Raw genomic sequence first — 17,980 nt, forward strand, 5'->3', positions numbered from 1 at the left:
AAACACCCTGTGAGTTAATTAAAGTAATAACCCTGTAGAAATTTAAAGTAATAAGTTAGGAGGGGCTGAGAGAGTTCTCCTAGAAGCTGCCCTTTCAAGGACAGCTCTGTGACAGCTATGGCTGACCCAAGGCCATTCCAGCAGCTGCAAGTGAAGGAGTGGGGGAATCAAACTTGGTTCTCCCAGAGTCTGCGCACTTAACCACTACACCAAATTGGCTCTCCTGTGACTTCCACTTTGATTCCGATGCACCCATATCTGTTCTTAAAATGTGGCAGCATAGCAGACAAAAGGTCTCTGGTATACGGGAATGGGTCAGACCCAACATGTGGGGGGATCGAATGGGGTCAGCGGAACTCTTCCAGACACCAACGCACATTGATATTTGCCTTGCCTTGCCTCAGCGAGTTTCTATATTGCTTCTTGCCAGCGATTAAGAAAAAGTTTCTCTGCAGCTGCTTCTCCTCTCTGTGGGAAATGGGTTGGGGCTTGCGTCTGGGATAGGATTTCCAGCTGTAGATCAGTGTGTGGCTTTCATTCCTGAAAACCAGCAAGGGGCGGAAAAAAGTTATGACCGGCCTGTGTTAGTTTGCTTTAACACCATTAAGATTTTCAGAGTTTCAAGTGCTGTGTTGTCTCATAAACTTTTGCTGTCATATAAACAGCACAGGTGAATTGGGAGGCCAGTGTGGCCCAGAAGAGGGGGCAGGGGTGGAATGCTAGCAGGAGCTCCTTTGCATATTAGGCCATACCCCCCGATGTAGCCAATCCTCCAAGAGCTCACAAGGCTCTTCTTTGTAAGCTCTTGGAGGATTGGCTACATTGGGTGTGTGGCCTAATATGCAAAGGAGCTCCTGCTAGAATTCCACCCCTGAGAGGGGTGTGGCCTCCTGCAGCCACGCCCCCTCGCGAGCTGGAGAGAAAGGAAGTGCCATGGCGTTCCTTCTTGCCCGCGGCACATTGCACAAGCCAGCAGGGCAAAGGTGGGCAGTGCTGTGCTTCTCCTTTCCAGATGCAGCATCCCACAGCCAGTGGAAGGTGAAGCCAGGCTCCTCCTCACTTGCAGCACCATGTCTGGGCCAGCACAGGGCAAAGCCAGATACTATTGTGCTGAGGGCTTTTTTTGGTAGCAGGAACTCCTTTGCATATTAGACCACCCCCCCCCCCCCGACGTAGCCAGTCCTCCAAAAGCTTACAAGGCTCTTTTTTGTAAGATCTTGGAAAATTGGCTACATCAGTGGGTGTGGCCTAATATGCAAAGGAGTTCCTGCTACCAAAAAAAGCCCTGATTGTACCTATGTTCCTCTTCTCCAGCAGAAGCAATGCTCTGCTGTGCTCATCCTTCTGTTTGCCTTCTGCCTCATACCTACACCTGCCTGATGCCATTGTGTTTGTGCTCTTCTTCACTGGCCTGGGTGTGGAAGTTGATGAGGTGTATGGGTGCTGCTGGCATAAGGCACAGTCAGACACCACTATGCCCGTGCTCCTCTTCACTGGGCTAGTTAAGGAGGGGCGTAGTCACTGTGGCTCCAAGCTTCACCCTTTTCTAGCAGCATCTGTACTTTTCCTTGCAAGCCCCACCGTGGAAGTGGATGAAGCTTAGAACACCCTATTTTTCCTTGCAGGTTCCAATGCCATGGTGGGTGAAGTCTAGAGCCAGTTTGGTGTAGTGGTTAAGTGCGCCGATTCTTATCTGGGAGAACTGGGTTTGATCCCCTACTCTTCCAGTTGCAGGTGCTGGAATGGCCTTGGGTCAGTCATAGCTTTCATAGGAGTTGTCCTTGAAAGGGCAGCTGCTATAAGAGCTCTCTCAGCCCCACCTACCTCACAGGGTGTCTGTTGTGAGGGGGAGGTAAAGGAGATTGTGACCGCTCCGAGACTCTTGAGATTCAGAGTATAGGGCAGGATATAAAGCCAATATCTAGTGCAACAACCCATCAGCATTTCCCCCAGTAAAGTAAATGGCCAATCCACTCTGATAAAGGGCACATTTAACTGCAGAATATTGGGTTGGATCCTGTTGGATGCTCAAAAAGAACTTCTTGCACTCGGCAAAGACTCCTTTTGCCAAAGTGCGCTTAAAAGCAACACCACCACCCTATCCTACCCACAAGGTCACAAACATTCTGTCTGCTGCCACCGAGTTTGTGGGCCTGCATCTCACTTCAGGCCTTTAGCGGGAATTTGAAGATGAAACTCACATTTCTGAAACATGGATCTTTGTTTCTCTTAATTCTGTTCAATAGCTTCCAAGAGGGACTGCATAGAGAAATTTGGCCTGAAGACAGTGGAGCGAATCACCAGAGATGATGATGTCATCTGCACCACTGAATACTCCCGCATCGTGCCCTTGGAGAATGGCGAGGTGAGTGCTTTGGGATTTGCATGAGCTCAGATTCATTAATAAAAGTTACCTATCAATATAGCACAAGGGTGCATTGAAATATATTTAACATGCACAACTGAAGTTAGATCCAGGCGGGCAGCCGTGTTGGTCGGAAGCAGTAGAGCAAAGTTGGAGTTCAGTGGCACTTTTAACTCCAACAAAGTTTTATTCAAGGGATTGGCTAGCAAATTAAAAGCATCTAGAAGAAAAAAAGGTAAAGGTAGTCCTCTGGGCAAGCACCAGTCGTTTTCATGGCAGACTTTTTACAGGGTGGTTTGCCATTGCCTTCTCCAGTCATCTACACTTCCCCCCCAGCAAGCTGGGCACTCATTTTACCGACCTCGGAACGATGGAAGGCTGAGTCAACCTTGAGCTGGCTACTTGAAGCCAGCTTCCACTGGGATCAAACTCAGGTTGTGAGTTGAGAGCTCAGACTGCAATACTGCAGCTTTACCACTCTGCGCCATGGGGCTCCATGTCTTAAAAACCATTCAAGCAAGCAGAAAACCTCCACATGATTTTTAAAAATCAAAACCACAGCTAAAAATTAAAACCAGAGCCAACATACCCATGTAAAACTCTAATGAAAGCAGAAGAGATTGAATTTATACCCTACCCTTCGCTAGCCAAAGGAGTCTTGGAGTAGTTTACAATCTCCTTTCTCCTTCCCTCCCCACAACAGACACCCTGTGAGGCAGGTGGGGCTGATAGAGCTCTCCCCAGAACTGCTCTTGAGCAGAACAGCCTTAAGCGAACTTGTGGCTGACCCAAGGTCACAGCAGCAGATGTATGTGGTGGAGTGGGAATCAAATCCGGTTCTCCCAGATTAGACTCAGCACACTTAGCCAAAGCAGGGAGGGATCATCAAGAGAATGCCAGCAAAGGCAGAAAAAAAAGTCTTCACCTGCTGGCAGAAGGCAGCAACAGTAGGGGGCAGACAATTCTGCTTTGAGAGACAGGTCCAGAATTTTGATGCCGGAACTGAAAAGGCCCTCTCCTGGGTTGCCACCTGCATAATCTTAGAAGGTGGGACACCTGTAACAGGATGTTGAAAGATAACTGCAGTAGTTGGGTGGGTTCATAAGGGAACAGGTGGTCATTCAGGTATGTTGGTCCTAAACTATATAGGGCAAGGGTATCAAACATGCGATCCGGGTTCCAAATCAGCACTCCCCCCACCCTGGAGGGCTCATATCAGGCCCTTGAACAAGTCTGCTTCCTTCTCCCTCTCTCTTGCTTCCTTCTGTGTCACAGCTTTCTTTGCCAGGCTTGTTCTATCACACAGGAGCTATAGAGCAAAACCTCTATTTTCTCCATTGGCTGGGAGGAAGGCGGGGAGGGAGAGCTTGCTGTGCCAGGCTCTCTCAATTAAGAACATAAGAACATAAGAGAAGCCATGTTGGATCAGGCCAACGGCCCATCAAGTCCAACACTCTGTGTCACACAGTGGCAAAAATTTTTATATACACACATACACTGTGGCTAATAGCCACTGATGGACCTGTGCTCCATATATTTATCTAAACCCTTCTTGAAGGTGGCTATACTTGTGGCCGCCACCACCTCCTGTGGCAGTGAATTCCACATGTTAATCACCCTTTGGATGAATTACACAGCAGAGCTACTGAACCAAGCCTCTCTTCCTTCTATTGGCTGAGGCTCCTCCCCCTCCTCGTCCCCTGGGGAGGGAGGGAAAGAGCCAGAGCTTCCTTTGCCCAGTTCCCTTGATCCCAAGAGAGAGATACAAAGAAAGCACTCAAAAAAAAGGAAAGAAAGCACCTCTGTGTCCTTTATAAAGTTTCTATCTCTGCTTCCTGGCATTACATTTTATGACACACATGGCCCAGCCCTACAAGGTCTCATTTATGCCAGATCTGTCTGAATCTTACTTTGAAAGCCATAAGCCCACTGTGACTTGATGGCACTTGCCACCACCAGGGCTTTTTTTGGAGCAGGAACTCATTTGCCTATTAGGCCACACACCCCTGATGTAGCCAATCCTCCTGGAGCAGGCCCTGTAAGCTCTTGAAGGATTGGCTACATCAGGGTGTGTGTCTTAATATTCAAAGGAGCTCCTGCTACAAAATAGCTCTGACCACCACCATACTGAATCAGGACACCGGTCTGTCAAGGTCAGTTCTACATGTTCAGTAGCCGTGCAGCACCTCAGATTGAAGTCTTTCACATCACCTATTACCTGATCCTTTTAACTATATGCCAGGGACTGAACCTGGGACCTTCTGCATGCAAAGCAGATATTCTGCCACTAAGCCACATCTCCGCCCAGGTCATACCCTTTCCAACTCACTGAGTTTTACTAAAAAAAAAAAAAGAGCTATTCACAGCTGATAATAGGCCATGGGATGCTGTTCTGGGAAACTCTGGTACATCCTGTTGCTAAATTCTGCAGTAATCTTGAGTCACGCTGGCGGAACTGTTCCAGCTGTGCAGATACTGTGTTTTAGCCTACAAGCTCTGCTGGAATTAGTGAAGGATTGTGATGGCTTCTAAGGAGTTCATTCAACCACAGACATGCTTGTTCGGAAAGCAATATGTTCTGTTCAAATGGCGCATGGGCAAAGGGGCCCTTATGGAGATGGGCCAAGGAAAATTGCAGAATGGGAAGTACTCATGAGACTCAGTGTTTTTACATCAAAACCCAGCAGGTCCTCTCTAAAGGAAGTTTAATTTAATCGGTGTAGCTGCTAAGGTTGGGATCAGACTCTACAAAATAGTGCCTCTTGCGTGCAACAAACTCATGAATGTTTGGGATTTTGCCAGAGATTTTTTTGGTAGTGGAACTCACCAGCACCGTGGGGTTTTAAGCATCTTTTATATAATTATCTGTATTTTAAATGTATTTATTTAGTTAGTTATTTTGCGAATTTATAGTCCACCCTTTCCCAAGATGGGCTCAGGGCAGATTACAACACAATAAAACAGTTAAAATTGAACAATAAAACAGTTAAAAATTAAACAGTTAAAACCATTAAATGGTGGAGAGCCAGTTTGGTGTAGTGGTTAAGTGCGTGGACTTATCTGGGAGAACTGGGTTTGATTCCCCACTCCTCCACTTGCACCTGCTAGCATGGCCTTGGGTTAGCCATAGCTCTGGCAGAGGTTGTCCTTGAAAGGGCAGCTGCTGTGAGAGCCCTCTCAGCCCCACCCACCTCACAGGGTGTCTGTTGTGGGAGGGAAAGATATAGGAGATTGTAAGCCGCTCTGAGTCTCTGATTCAGAGAAAAGGGCGGGGTATAAATCTGCAATTCTTTTTCTTCTAAATAAAATGAAATAAGGTGGCGTCGATGGTATAAACATCATTCACAAATTGAGAGACAGGAATCATAGGTCTCTTGAGGATGGAAATGTAACATACAAATATTTTAAATAAATAAGAATAGTCTAGAACAGAGGTCCCCAATCTTTTTGAGCCTACAGGCACATTTGGAATTCAGACACAGTGTTGTGGATGCAGCCATAAAATGGCTGACACAAAATGGCTGCTGTAGTAGATGCAGTTAGCTGGAAAATGGCGGTTGCAGCTTTCCTTCAACCACACTGTTCTGGCAGCTACTGCCAAAGCATAGTGTTTAGAAATCTGAAGAGCCAATCAGATTTCCAGTGGCCAATCAAAAATCTTGCTGGACAAAAGCCCCACCTGGCCCCACCCACTTTCTGAAAACACTTGGGTACAAGGAAGGGTGTCAGTGGGCACATGGCACCCACAGGCATCTTGTTGGGAACCCCCGGTCTAGAAGCTGAGTGTTCCCTAGGTAAGAACTGAATTGATCTGTTACAATGGAAAATTAGTCTTTGCTTGGAAAACAACAACACGTAATTCAGAAACCTTCCAATGACGCCCCCTCCCTTCTTTCTCTCCTCTTGTAGATTGTGGTCTCTCTGGTGAATGGACGTCCAGGAGCCATGAATTTCTCCTTTTCTCCTCTCCTGAGGAATTTTACCAAAGCGACCAGCATTCGATTGCGCTTCTTGCGGACCAATACCCTACTTGGGCATTTGATGGGAAAGGCCTTACGAGACCCGACCGTGACTCGGAGGGTGAGATGTTTCAGTGTTTCTTGTGACTTTCGGCCCAGTTGCAAATGTGGGAACAAAGTTAGAGTGGTGGCTGCACTTATAGGACCACTTGCCTTGGAAGGACGCCACGCGTTTTGCACCAAGCAGGAAGCCATCAGTGACCATTATACATTCTTGATCAGGTCAGCAGGAAACAATGTGTCAGTGCCGCTTTCATTAAATTCACTGGCAGTCAGTGTGGTCCGTAGCCCGTGGTGAATACACCCTTGTAACCGTGGGCTGAGTTTCAGTCTCTTCTGGCTTCATGCGTCACTAATTTCACAGCTAAAAGTGCCTGTAACTTGTAAAATGAGCCAATCCTGCACACGTGTAATTGCTATACGAGCATACTGTAGGAAGCTGTAACTTCCCAGTACTTAATATATAAAGGTAGGATCACATGTGACTTCTGTGTAGGAATTTGATGCTTGTTCATTTATTTTTAAATATGAACATATGAAGCTGCCTTATACTGAATCAGACCCTCGGTTCATCAAAGTCAGTATTGTCTACTCAGACTGGCAGCTGACCTCTCCAGGGTCTCACGCTTGGAGGTTTTTCACACCTACTTGCCTAGACCCTTTCTAGTTGGAGATGCCAGGGATTGAACCAGGGACCTTCTGCTTCCCAAGCAGATGCTCTACCACTGAGCCACCGTCCCTTCCCATGTAGTTTAATGTGAGCAGAAGCCATTCTCTATTACTGTGTTTTGTCAATAGTTGGAATAATTTGCTTACCTACACATTATGGGCGTGATAATGCTCGAAAGAAAGACATATAGCATTCTGCATAGCTGGTTGATTTTAAATTTGGTATTGGAGAAGAGTTTTGTAGATACAGTGTTCTCGATTAAGTCAAGCCTGACTTAAATGGCTAAAAATCCCTAAAAGCTAAAATGGCTAGACCGAGGCTATTGTACTTCCGTCACATTATGAGAAGAGAAGAGTCACTGGAAAGACAAGGAAAAGTTGAGGACAGCAGGGAAAGAGGAGGATGCAACACAAGATGGAGTGACCCCATCAAGGAAGCCATTGCCCTTCATTTGCAAGACTGTTAATGATATAGGGCATTTTGGAGGTCATTCACTCAGGGTCGCTATGAGTTGGACACGACTTGAAGGCATTTAACACAGACATGGGCAAGAGGCAGACATTATTATTCTTATTAGTGTGAAGTACTTTGTGAAGGAGGGATATGACTTGGAAAGACTTATCATTCTCTCTTTCCGGGCTAGACTTCTCTAACATTATCAAAATGAGATGTTGCTAAATAAGAAGAAAACTTGTCCTCTATAAATAAAACCAGTCAATTGAAAGTATTGTTGCTATGACAGAGATGGTAATAACACCCTGTGCACAATAGCTTAGAATCCCATAGAAGATTTCCGCAGATGAAAGGGATTTCTGTCTCTGGAGCAGAACTTCCCTGCCTCCCCCTTTTATGGCATGCCAAAATCCCTCCCCTACTAGAGCAAAGGGGATGCCCCTGGAATAACCTTGAGGGGGGAATAGGAGTTTTGCAACATAAAGGAAAGGAAAAGGAAAGGTCCCCTGTGGAAGCACCAGTCGTTTCCGACTCTGGGGTGACTTGCTTTCACAACGTTTTCACGGCAGACTTTTTACGGGGTGGTTTGCCATTGCCTTCCCCAGTCATCTACTTTTTATGGGGTGGTTTGCCATTGCTTTCCCCAATTGTCTGCTCTTTTCCCCCCAGCAAGCTGGGTACGCATTTTACCGACCTCAGAAGAATGGAAGACTGAGTCAACCTCGAGCTGGCTACCTGAAAACCCAGCTTCCACCGGGGATCGAACTCAAGTCGTGAGCAGAGCTTAGGACTGCAGTACTGCAGCTTTAACAGTCTCCGCCACAGGGCTCTGGGCAAATATTGCACCGCCTCCTTTCCTTATGTACAAATCCTCCATGATAGGCAACTCAGCAACTGTTCAGATGAGTCTTGTTTTGCACAGTGAAACAGTTGCATGATACCTGCAATCATGGTATCAGACGTAGAAGAATGTCCTGGCTCTCTGAGTGGCCACCTGGACTTCCAATCCCAGTCGACAGTCACTACTGCTGCCTGTGGATGAATAAAAGAGGCAGGGTATTTCTGGTCACCTGGAACCAAATGCAGTCTTCGGTCGATGATTATGAAGGAAACCTCTTGAAGTTATTTTTCCCTTGAAAAGAACTGAAGTGTCTTTTTTACTGTTCGTTGTAGAATTTGTACATTTCCCTCACATTGGGAGCAGGGACCCAGAATGGGTGGTAGGGTGAGGGTAGCAAATGTATCTCTGAGGATCTTGCTTTCTTTGCTAGCAGCTTCTGGAGAAAGCTCCCTTTCACTTGGACATTCTTGTGTCTCATGTCCCGTTTAAATCAGAAAGCACCTTTCAAGAGAAATTCATGTAATGTGTACTGCAATGACTCCAATCAGTGATGGGAAGGGGGGAAAAATGCTTTTCAAAATCTACTGCCAAAAGTGTGTGTGTGTGTTGGGGGGGGGGGGGGAGGAACCCTAGAAACACCTGCTGGTTACTGCGTATAGCTTCTTGGCCAAGTCAACTTGGGTTTTGGTGTGGAATATCCCAGCCTGCTATTCATTAGCACTCAAATCACAAGCAGGTGTTCCTGTAGCTAGTAAAGCTGCAGTCAAGGGAGCTGGAAGTATTCACTGTAGCTTGCCAGACTTAAAGAAGAATGCCCCAAAGTGTTATTTAAATGAACAAACGGTTATTTCTCTTAATTAGCGTGGTTGCTGTCATGTTGATTTCATGGCACCAGAGACATTATCTAGGCGAAACAGTAGCTGCTATTGCAGCAATAGAATATCCAGAGGATTTGGAACCTTTCAAGGTTATTCTTGAGGCGTATAAGTTAACAGCAAAAATTAAAATGGATTTCCTATCTCTGTGTAGATGTGTGTATGTGTGTAAATTGCCATCAGGTCACAGCTTACATAGCGTCCCCATAGGATTTTCGAGGCAAGAGATGTTCAGAGGTGGTTTGCCACTGCCTATATCTTTTCGACAAGAGCCCTGTGGCACAGAGTGGTAAAGCTGCAGTACTGCAGTCCGTGCCCTCTTCTCACGACCTGAGTTCGATCCCAGCGGAAGCTGGTTCAGGTAGTTGGCTCAAGGTTGACTCAGCCTTCCATTCTTCCGAGGTCGGTAAAATGAGTACCCAGCTTGCTGGGGGGAAAGTGTAGGTGACTGGGGAAGGCAATGGCAAACCACCCCGTAAAAAGTCTGCTGTGAAAGCAGCGTCATCCCAGAGTTGAAAAGGACTGGTGCTTGCGCAGGGGACTACCTTTACCTTTAAGAGCCCCATGGCACAGAGTGGTAAAGCTGCAGTACTGCAGTCTGAACTCTATGCTCATGACCTGAGTTCGATCCCGGTGGAAGCTGGTTTCAGGTAGCCGGCTCAGGTTGACTCAGCCTTCCATCCTTCCGAGCTTGGTAAAATGAGTGCCCAGCTTGCTGGAGGGAAAGTGTAGATGAGTGGGGAAGGCAATGTCAAACCACCCCGTAAAAAGTCTGCCGTGAAAACGTTGTGAAAGCAACGTCACCCCAGAGTTGGAAATGACTGGTGCTTGCACAGGGGACTACCTTTACCTTTTTAACATCTGCATAGCAACCCTGGGGGTCATTGGAGATCTCCCATTGAAATACTAACAAGGGCCAGCCCTGCTTAGCTTCCAAGATCAGGCAAGATTAGGCTAGCCTGGGCCGTCCAGGTCAAGGCACACAAACTTCTGCTCTCTCTCTCTTCCTTAAATACTTCTAAGATAATGTTAGTAGTCGGAAGGGCGATTAATTCAGCTGTTACCTATGCTAGTTCTGCCTCATTTTCCAGTACGGTCAAAAAGTGAGTTTAAGTTTCCACCATTGCCTTAGTGGCATTAGAAAGGGCCACAGAGTAGCAAGTACCACACTTATTGCAGTACCAGCAGCAAGTGCCCTGCTCACAGAGAGTGGAAAGTGAGGCCCACTTACAGGCTCTTTAGGATAAGACGACAACTCTCCTCTTGGAAATCCAGGGTGAATGGGATTACTGCCCTTAATTATTCATCTGGGTTTCCCGGACAGTGGACAGTTGGGATGACATGGTGTTTTGGGGCAGCACGAGCAAGAAAAGAAGGCAAGTGGTCACCGTGCATTTTTTATAGTTGATTCCCTGAAGTCGCTGTGCAACCTTTATCATTTCACACCCACTCTTTTGTTTGTTTCTTCCCCTTTTAACTACTCAGCACCAGTGCCAGCCCTTGGGCGCATGGTGCCCCTGGCAGACTCCCTGCCCCCCCACTGCCTCCTGCCCTCTCTCTGCAGCACCCCGTCCCTCCCTCCGAGAAGCACGACGAAGCTGGGCCCTATTGGCTTCAAGGCAGCCGGTATCTGCACGTTTTTTGAAGCGACTGCTAGAGGAGGCTTCTCTCCTCTCCTTTCTGGAACTGGAAGTGGGGGGGGGGGAGCAAAACCTCCTTCAGTGCTCACTTCGAAAAACGCGCAGATGCCGGCTGCCTCAAAGCTGGTAGGGCCCAGCCTCATCACAGTGAGCTTCTTGTGGGGGAGGGGGGGGGGAGGGCAGAGCGCGGTGGAAGGGAAGAGAGGGGCTGGTGGTGGTGGGGAGAGATGCAAATTAAGGTGGTTGTCTTGGGTGCCGGGAGGGGGGGAGCCCAATTTGGTTCCCCCCCTCCCGGTGCCCTAGGCAACTGCCTAGTTTGCCTAGTGGGCGAGCCGGCCCTGTTCAGCACATTTTGCTGTTGTCGTGCCATTTCAAAGTTGCCTTGTGAGAGCCACTTTTTGCTATATCGTTGCAAATGGGTATTGCTCCTACATACCGTACAGCAGGCAACGTGTTCAGTTACTGGACACGGCAGAGCTACCGGTCCGACCTTGTCATACCTTTAGGAAAATGGGCTGTCCCTTGAACAATCATTTTGTTGTGGACAAGCTATATAGCTGTGACCTTGATAACTCTTATTGCATCTTGCTTTTTAAAAAAGCTGTATTGTGTCATAAAAGCATTAAGGACATCAATTATGTGGAACATAAATTCTAAGCTATATCTCTTGATTGAGATGACTGCTTGTGGCATGATTATGTCCCTTAGTGTGAGGCGGTGGGGGGGGGGTGGTCTGAGATTTTCTGCCAAGTGGTAAAAACAGGCCATTCTGTGTCCTTCCAGTATTACTACAGCATCAAAGATATCAGCATTGGAGGACGGTGCGTCTGCCATGGGCATGCTGATGTCTGCAATGCCAAAGACCCTACAGACCCTTACAGGTAAGACTTCTATTATGTCTAAATATATTGATATGTCAAGATGGGTAGCTGTGTTAGTCTGTCCATAACAGTAGAAAAGAGCAAGAGTCTAGTAGCATCTTAAAGACTAACAGGGTATGAGCTTTCATGAGTCACTGCTCACCTCTTCAGATACAGCTAGCATGTGAGTCCATCTGTCCTATATCTTGGAGAGGAGTCATTTCAGATGCCAAATGACATTAGTACCACTCCAGTCTCCAGTATACAGGACAGATTTCCACCTATTTTCCTTCCCACTGCAAATCTCCATTTTTGCCCCCAAGCTATTTGCTGAGGGTCTCTTGATCCCCACCACCAAGTACTATTTCTGAGAGTTTAGTGAACAGCACTAGGGTGGGGAGTTCCCTCTGCTTGTGGTGCTTTGGATCCAGTCCAGTGTTCCCAGCACTGTGAAGGAACTGAAAGGGAAACTGGTCTTGTTCTGAAGCAGGATCCTCAACACATCAGTCTGTGCTTCCTTCCCCTCAGTGTAGTGTGCCGTAGAGAATTGGCTCAAACACATAATTGGCTTCAAACACTTGGGTCAAACATGTTCCATTTCAGTTTGATTGAAACCACATGATTTAATTGGTGAAAACTTAGCCATGAGAACTTAGAACTTAACCACGTGACTTCATTGGTGAGAACTTAACCATAAGGTAGCCAGTTAGGTTTACATCGTTATCTCAACTCCGTTTAATGAGCTCTGGACCCTTATTTGTCTTGTATCTTCAGCATAAATCTACATCCCATCTCTGACTTGATAGATTTTAAGGGTGATATTCCAACTATGATTTGGGGGAGAGCAGTTTTTGCTAATTATTTAAAACAGCCTCCTGTTGATCCATCCTGGAGGCTTTCAGGATTGGTTTGATGATGCGTAAAAACAGTGATTACAAGTGAAGAAGTTAAAACGGTTAGAGTGTCGAGAGTAAACGCTCTCCATGTGATCACCATCTTGAACTTCACAGCTTTTTTCATCGCAAGCTGAATTTCCAAGTTCCCATTCTTATTCCCATGCTGCTGCTATTACTATTATTTTGCATTTGGAAATTTCTGTGCCTCCAGGACTTTGTGTGCGATCGTGCCTTCTTTGCTGCAGTCCTCCCATCTGCATTTGGCTTCTTCCAAAGAAATAAAGATTATGCCTCACCCGTCAACCACCCCACATGATTTTCTACACATTTCAGCCCACAGGCAGATTATAGCCAAAAGGCTTTCATGAACCATGACTGAAGTGATATTTCTGCTACTCAAGGGAAGACTTTGAGGTGACTTGCACTCGTGCAGTCCTATAGAATTAAGACCACACCAGTGTGTAAACACTGATTTTTTCTTTTGGTGTCTGGAACCATTGCAAAGATTGCCCAGACCTGTGGTGTGTCTTTCTTTATGGGGAAGCTTAAAACCTGTTTCCAAAGAGCAAGGAAAATTAGAAAATGTTTTCCCGAGGGCATTTTTAGCTTTCATAATACCTCATCTCAGGAAAGCTTTAAAGCATGTGATTAGCCTGAAACAGGGCCAAGACTTAAGGGCACAGGAGAGCAACTTGGGTTCCAGTCCTCCTGGCTCTCGTCATGTCTGAATTTTCAGACACTCTCGTACGAACGATAAGAGACCACTTCATATCTCTGATCTCCTGAACTGGTGGCGAGATAAAGAGAATGGAAAATGTTGCTTTCTTCCTCACTCAGGGATAACATGTCAGGGTGGAAACGAGACTTTGCTGACCAGCCTCCTGTCTTTTTAGGGACTGATCTTGTTTTTCTGCTTTTATCCCTCCCCCCCTGCATGCACAGCTGTCTGATGTCTAGGTAGGTTTTGAAGGAGGGGGGGGGGGTTGATATCATGCCCCCAAATTTGTGATTAATCCCAGAGAGAGAAAAACACATTGCAGTTTTCTCATATGTCGAAAAATGCAGCCGGGAAACTTCAGCACTCAAGATGTTCAGTCACTGCTGTTGCAGACACATTTATTTGGGTTACAACAGACTAAACATAATTTGTGGCCAAGGTGATTACAGGAGAGGCTGATACATTTTTTCCTGCTAGTTTTAAAATAATTTCTTTTTTTTTTAGAAAGTTCACTTTTAGGAGATGATGTAAAGCAGTTCCTCCATCGCAAGTGACTCAAAGTTGAGAAGAATTTTTGACTTTCCATGTGCTATGTGTGCTTTTGTACAAATTTGAACCTGAGTCCTGGCTGTTGAGCTAGAATTTTTCCTGCCCCTATGAGCAGGGCTGGCCCTAAGGCGCATGGCACCCCAGGCAGCCTTGCTGCCTGCTGCCCCCCTCCACAGCGCTGCCCCCCTGCTGCCCCCCTCTGCAGTGCCGTGTTGCCCCCCCTCCGCTGCACCTTCTCTTCCCTCCCTCCCTCACAATTTCAGTGCCCGGTAAGGGGCAGTGGAGTGCTGCGCTCCCTAGGCTCTTTAAAGGCTGCCCCCTCACTGATCAGCTAATCAGCGGGTAAAATGCTCTGGAGGCTCACGGCTCCTATGCCAGCCCTCCAGCATGATCAAGGTCAGTGGGCCCTATACAAAGAGCCTTGTAAGCTCTTGGAGGATTGACTACAACAGGGGGTGTGGCCTAATATGCAAAGGAGTTCCTGCTACACTTACTAATCTCTCTTGACCAACGTTTGAAACCACAATTTGTCTCAAGGCAACTACATGCAAATAGATTCTTTAGAGCTAAAACAAGTCAACCTCCTTCCCCCTGGTGGAGGCTGCTTTCCGTTAACACTGGACGGAGAAGTCAGGTGTGTTCAGCGTAGAGATCTGCCTAGCATTCACCTGACTTTTGCTACATGGTCAGATCAAGATTGACTGACTTCCTGGTGTCTAGACAGTGTAGCCCCAGCAAGCACATGGCCTTCGCCTCCATACTGTGATAATTTGCAGCAAAAGTGCATGGTTAGACAAATGCTGTGGACAGGAGTTGTGGCGGTGGTAGCTTTTCACCTATTTGGCTGGGTTTCCTATGAGGTTTTCCTGACAAGCGCTCGCACGGTGCAGCTGGCAAGCTAATGCCTTGGCCCATTCTGAAGAAGATTTTTCAGTCTCTGGGTTTGCCAGACGGAGGTTTGAGAGATTTGTGAAATTAACTTTTAAAAAATCCACCGTCTTGCCTCATGCTGAAAAGTAACTGGCTCCACAAGCAGGGTCTGTTGCCAATCTATTTAAATTACGCTCATGAGTCACCACTAGAGCTGTTGTGCTCATGATAATGAATGGAATTCCTTTCAATGCCAAGCACTGTCTGATTTGGGGAGGGGCTGTGGCTCATTGCTAAGGCATCTGCTTGGCACGCAGAAGGGGCTAGGTTCAATCCATGGCATCTCTAGTGGAAAAAATCAGGTACTGGCTTCAGGGGCATCAAACTCATTAGTTATGAGGGCCAGATCTGACCTAAATGATACCTTGTCGGGCCAGGCCACATCTGTCATAAAATGTAACGCCAGGTAGCAGCTATATAAACTTTATAAAGGACACAGGCAAACACAAAGATCTTTTTTAAAAAAAACAAAACCCCCAAAACTTAAAACATGCTTAAAAGATTAGCAGTTTTGCAATATTTTGTTTATTTGCAACTGTACTTTTGATTTATTGACATTCCTTACAGAAATCTCATGGTCAGTGCTTTGAGCCTAAGACCCAGGGGAAAACATGAAACGGCTGGGCATTGCAAGCTTTTCTACATAAGTTGCTTCATGTGCTGGTCAGCCAATGGAGAAAATAGAGGCTTTTCTCTGTAGCTCCTGTGAGATTGAGCAAGCCTGGCAAAGCAAGCTATGAAGCAGAAGGAAGCAAGAGAGAGAGAGAGAAGGAAGCAGATGACAGTGAGTTGCGTGCAGGCCTGATAGGAGTCCTCCAGGGGCCTGATCTGGCCTCGGGCTGCATGTTTGACACCCCTGTACTAGCTAAAGTGAAAAACCTCTGCCTGGGACCCTGGAGATATACTGTCAATCTGAGTAGACTGTACTGACCTTGATGGACTGATGGTCTGATTCAGCATGGCAGCTTTTTGTGCATGTGTGTGATTTCTGCAAGTAAGATCCATTTTCAACTCATTTTTGGAACTCCTGTGCTATATTTGCATCACACCCGAATGTATGGTGATGAATATATTTGGTCTCCCAAAGGCAGACAATAGATTTTACTAGTTCTTGTTTCCTTGGTGCCAACGAGCACCACATCTGGCAAAACTGCTGTCCTCTGGCAATGCATTTGTGTTCATAAAAGGTGAAGCCATGTAAATGTTTGAAAACCAATACAAAAGAACAGACTAAACTGTTTTCACCCCAAGATAAACTGCATGCCAACAGAGAGTCCCCAGGGTGGACCTCATGTGCCCACATTGTCAGAGGGGTGGGTGGCCACTAGGAACAAGGCCTTCTCTGTGGTAATGCCTTGGCTATTGAATGACCCTCCCACACAGCAGCTGACCCGACACCATGATTATCTAGCTGTAGGTGCTTGGCAAAGACTTTGGTTATTACTCAGACTCTTGGGGGGGCGGGCTGTGGAGTTATTTTAAAACACCATTTAACCCTCTCCACTAATTTTTGTGGCTAGGTTATTCACGGGTTTAGACTGTATTAATGGTTTCAGAGTATTATGGTGCGCACAGTTAAATCAATGCTGTTGTGATCTCATTTCATTTATTGTGAACTGTCTTGGGAGGAAGAAACTGAAAGGCAGTCTGTATTTTCAGGAAATAAATGAAAGAACTCAACTGACAAAAGGAAATACTTCCCTTGGTATATAGGGCTCCATGGAAATGTTCATGTAGAATGTGAATGACACCGAAGAGCTAAAACTCCATTTTTTTATTTATCTAGACATTTTTAGATGGAAGAGGAAAGACAGCATGGTATATAGCAGGGGTGGCCAAACTGTGGTTCATGAGCCACATGTGGCTCTTTCACACATATTGTGTGGCTCTCGAAGCCCCCACTGCTTGTCAACCGGCTTGGAGAAGGCATTTCTCTCTTTAAATCACTTCGCCAAGCCAAGCCAGCCAGTGGCTCGGAGAATGCATTTAAAGTTAAAGTTGCTTTCTTTTCACCTCTCCCTCCCCTGATCTATTTTCCTCCCTCCCTTTCTTCCCTAAAACATCTGACATTCAAGTCTTCTGGCTCTCAAACATCTGACATTTATTCTATATGGCTCCTATATTAAGCAAGTTTGGCCACCCCTGGTATATAGCCTGATCTTGTCAGATCTTGGAAGCTAAGCAGGGTCAGTACTTGGATGGGAGACCACCAAGGAAGCCTCTGCAGAGGAAGGCAGTGGCAAACCACCTTTGCTTCTCACTTGTCTTGAAAACTCCTTGCTGGGGTCACTGTAAGTCCACTGTGACTTGATGGCCCTTGGATGCACATACGTTTTCATGCAAATTTTCCACCTAGTTCAGGGTCCCTGATAGAGCAGCTGTAACAGGAATGCATATTTTTCAAAGTAAAGTAAAACTTGGAATCCGTTGTTTCTGTCTGTGGAATCTGTCAGGCTCACCAGATGGGCGAATACATTGTTGTTTCTCACACAGAAAATACACATGCTGGAGCGTGCTGGAAGTATAATAAGCAGGGCTTTTTTGTAGCAGCAACTCCTTTGCGTATTAGGCCACACACCCCTGATGTAGCCAATCCCCCAAGAGCTTACAGTCGGCCCTGTACTAAGAGCTTCGTAAGCTCTTGGAGGATTGGCTACATCAGGTGGGTGTGGCCTAATATGCAAAGAAGTTCCTGCTACAAAAAGCCCTGATAATAAATTAGTTATTTCATTGCTCTTGAATGGTGCCCTCAAACCAGCCGTCCGATAAAGGCTGCTGTGGTTTGCCTAATGGTAGAGCCAGTCTTGTCTGGATCTCACTTTTAAGCTTAGAAACTAGCAACTTGTGTAACATGAAGCTACTTTATACTGAATCAGATCACTGATCCATCAAGGTCAGTCTTGTCCACTCAGACTGGCAGCAGCTCTCCAGAGTCTCAGGCTGAGGTCTTTCATGTCATGTCCTACTGGATATGCCAGGGATTGAACCTGAGACCTTCTGCATGCCAAGCAGGTGCTCTACTACAGAGCTCCAGCCCCAGATGTTTTCCAGATGTTTCCAGCCTAGCTGTTGGTTTTCAAGATGTCATTATTTTAGGAATTCAGGGTAATCTATCTGGTCAGCTGTTCAGTTTGGGAAATGAACAGGCCCCATGTATTAATCAA

General features: G+C 46.4%; 1 protein-coding gene across 1 annotated transcript in view; it reads left to right on the forward strand.

Moving 5' to 3' along the window:
* LAMA5 (laminin subunit alpha 5) overlaps positions 1–17,980 on the forward strand; it is a 314,720-nt gene that overhangs the window by 135,963 nt on the left and 160,777 nt on the right. The window contains exons 4-6 of the mRNA XM_060230703.1: positions 2,247–2,365; positions 6,275–6,445; positions 11,647–11,744. Of these exons, the coding sequence (XP_060086686.1) occupies positions 2,247–2,365; positions 6,275–6,445; positions 11,647–11,744 (388 nt within the window). The remainder of the gene's footprint in view (positions 1–2,246; positions 2,366–6,274; positions 6,446–11,646; positions 11,745–17,980) is intronic.

This window comes from Heteronotia binoei, chromosome 2, assembly GCF_032191835.1.
Source record: "Heteronotia binoei isolate CCM8104 ecotype False Entrance Well chromosome 2, APGP_CSIRO_Hbin_v1, whole genome shotgun sequence".
Classification (NCBI taxonomy): Eukaryota; Metazoa; Chordata; class Lepidosauria; order Squamata; family Gekkonidae; genus Heteronotia; species Heteronotia binoei.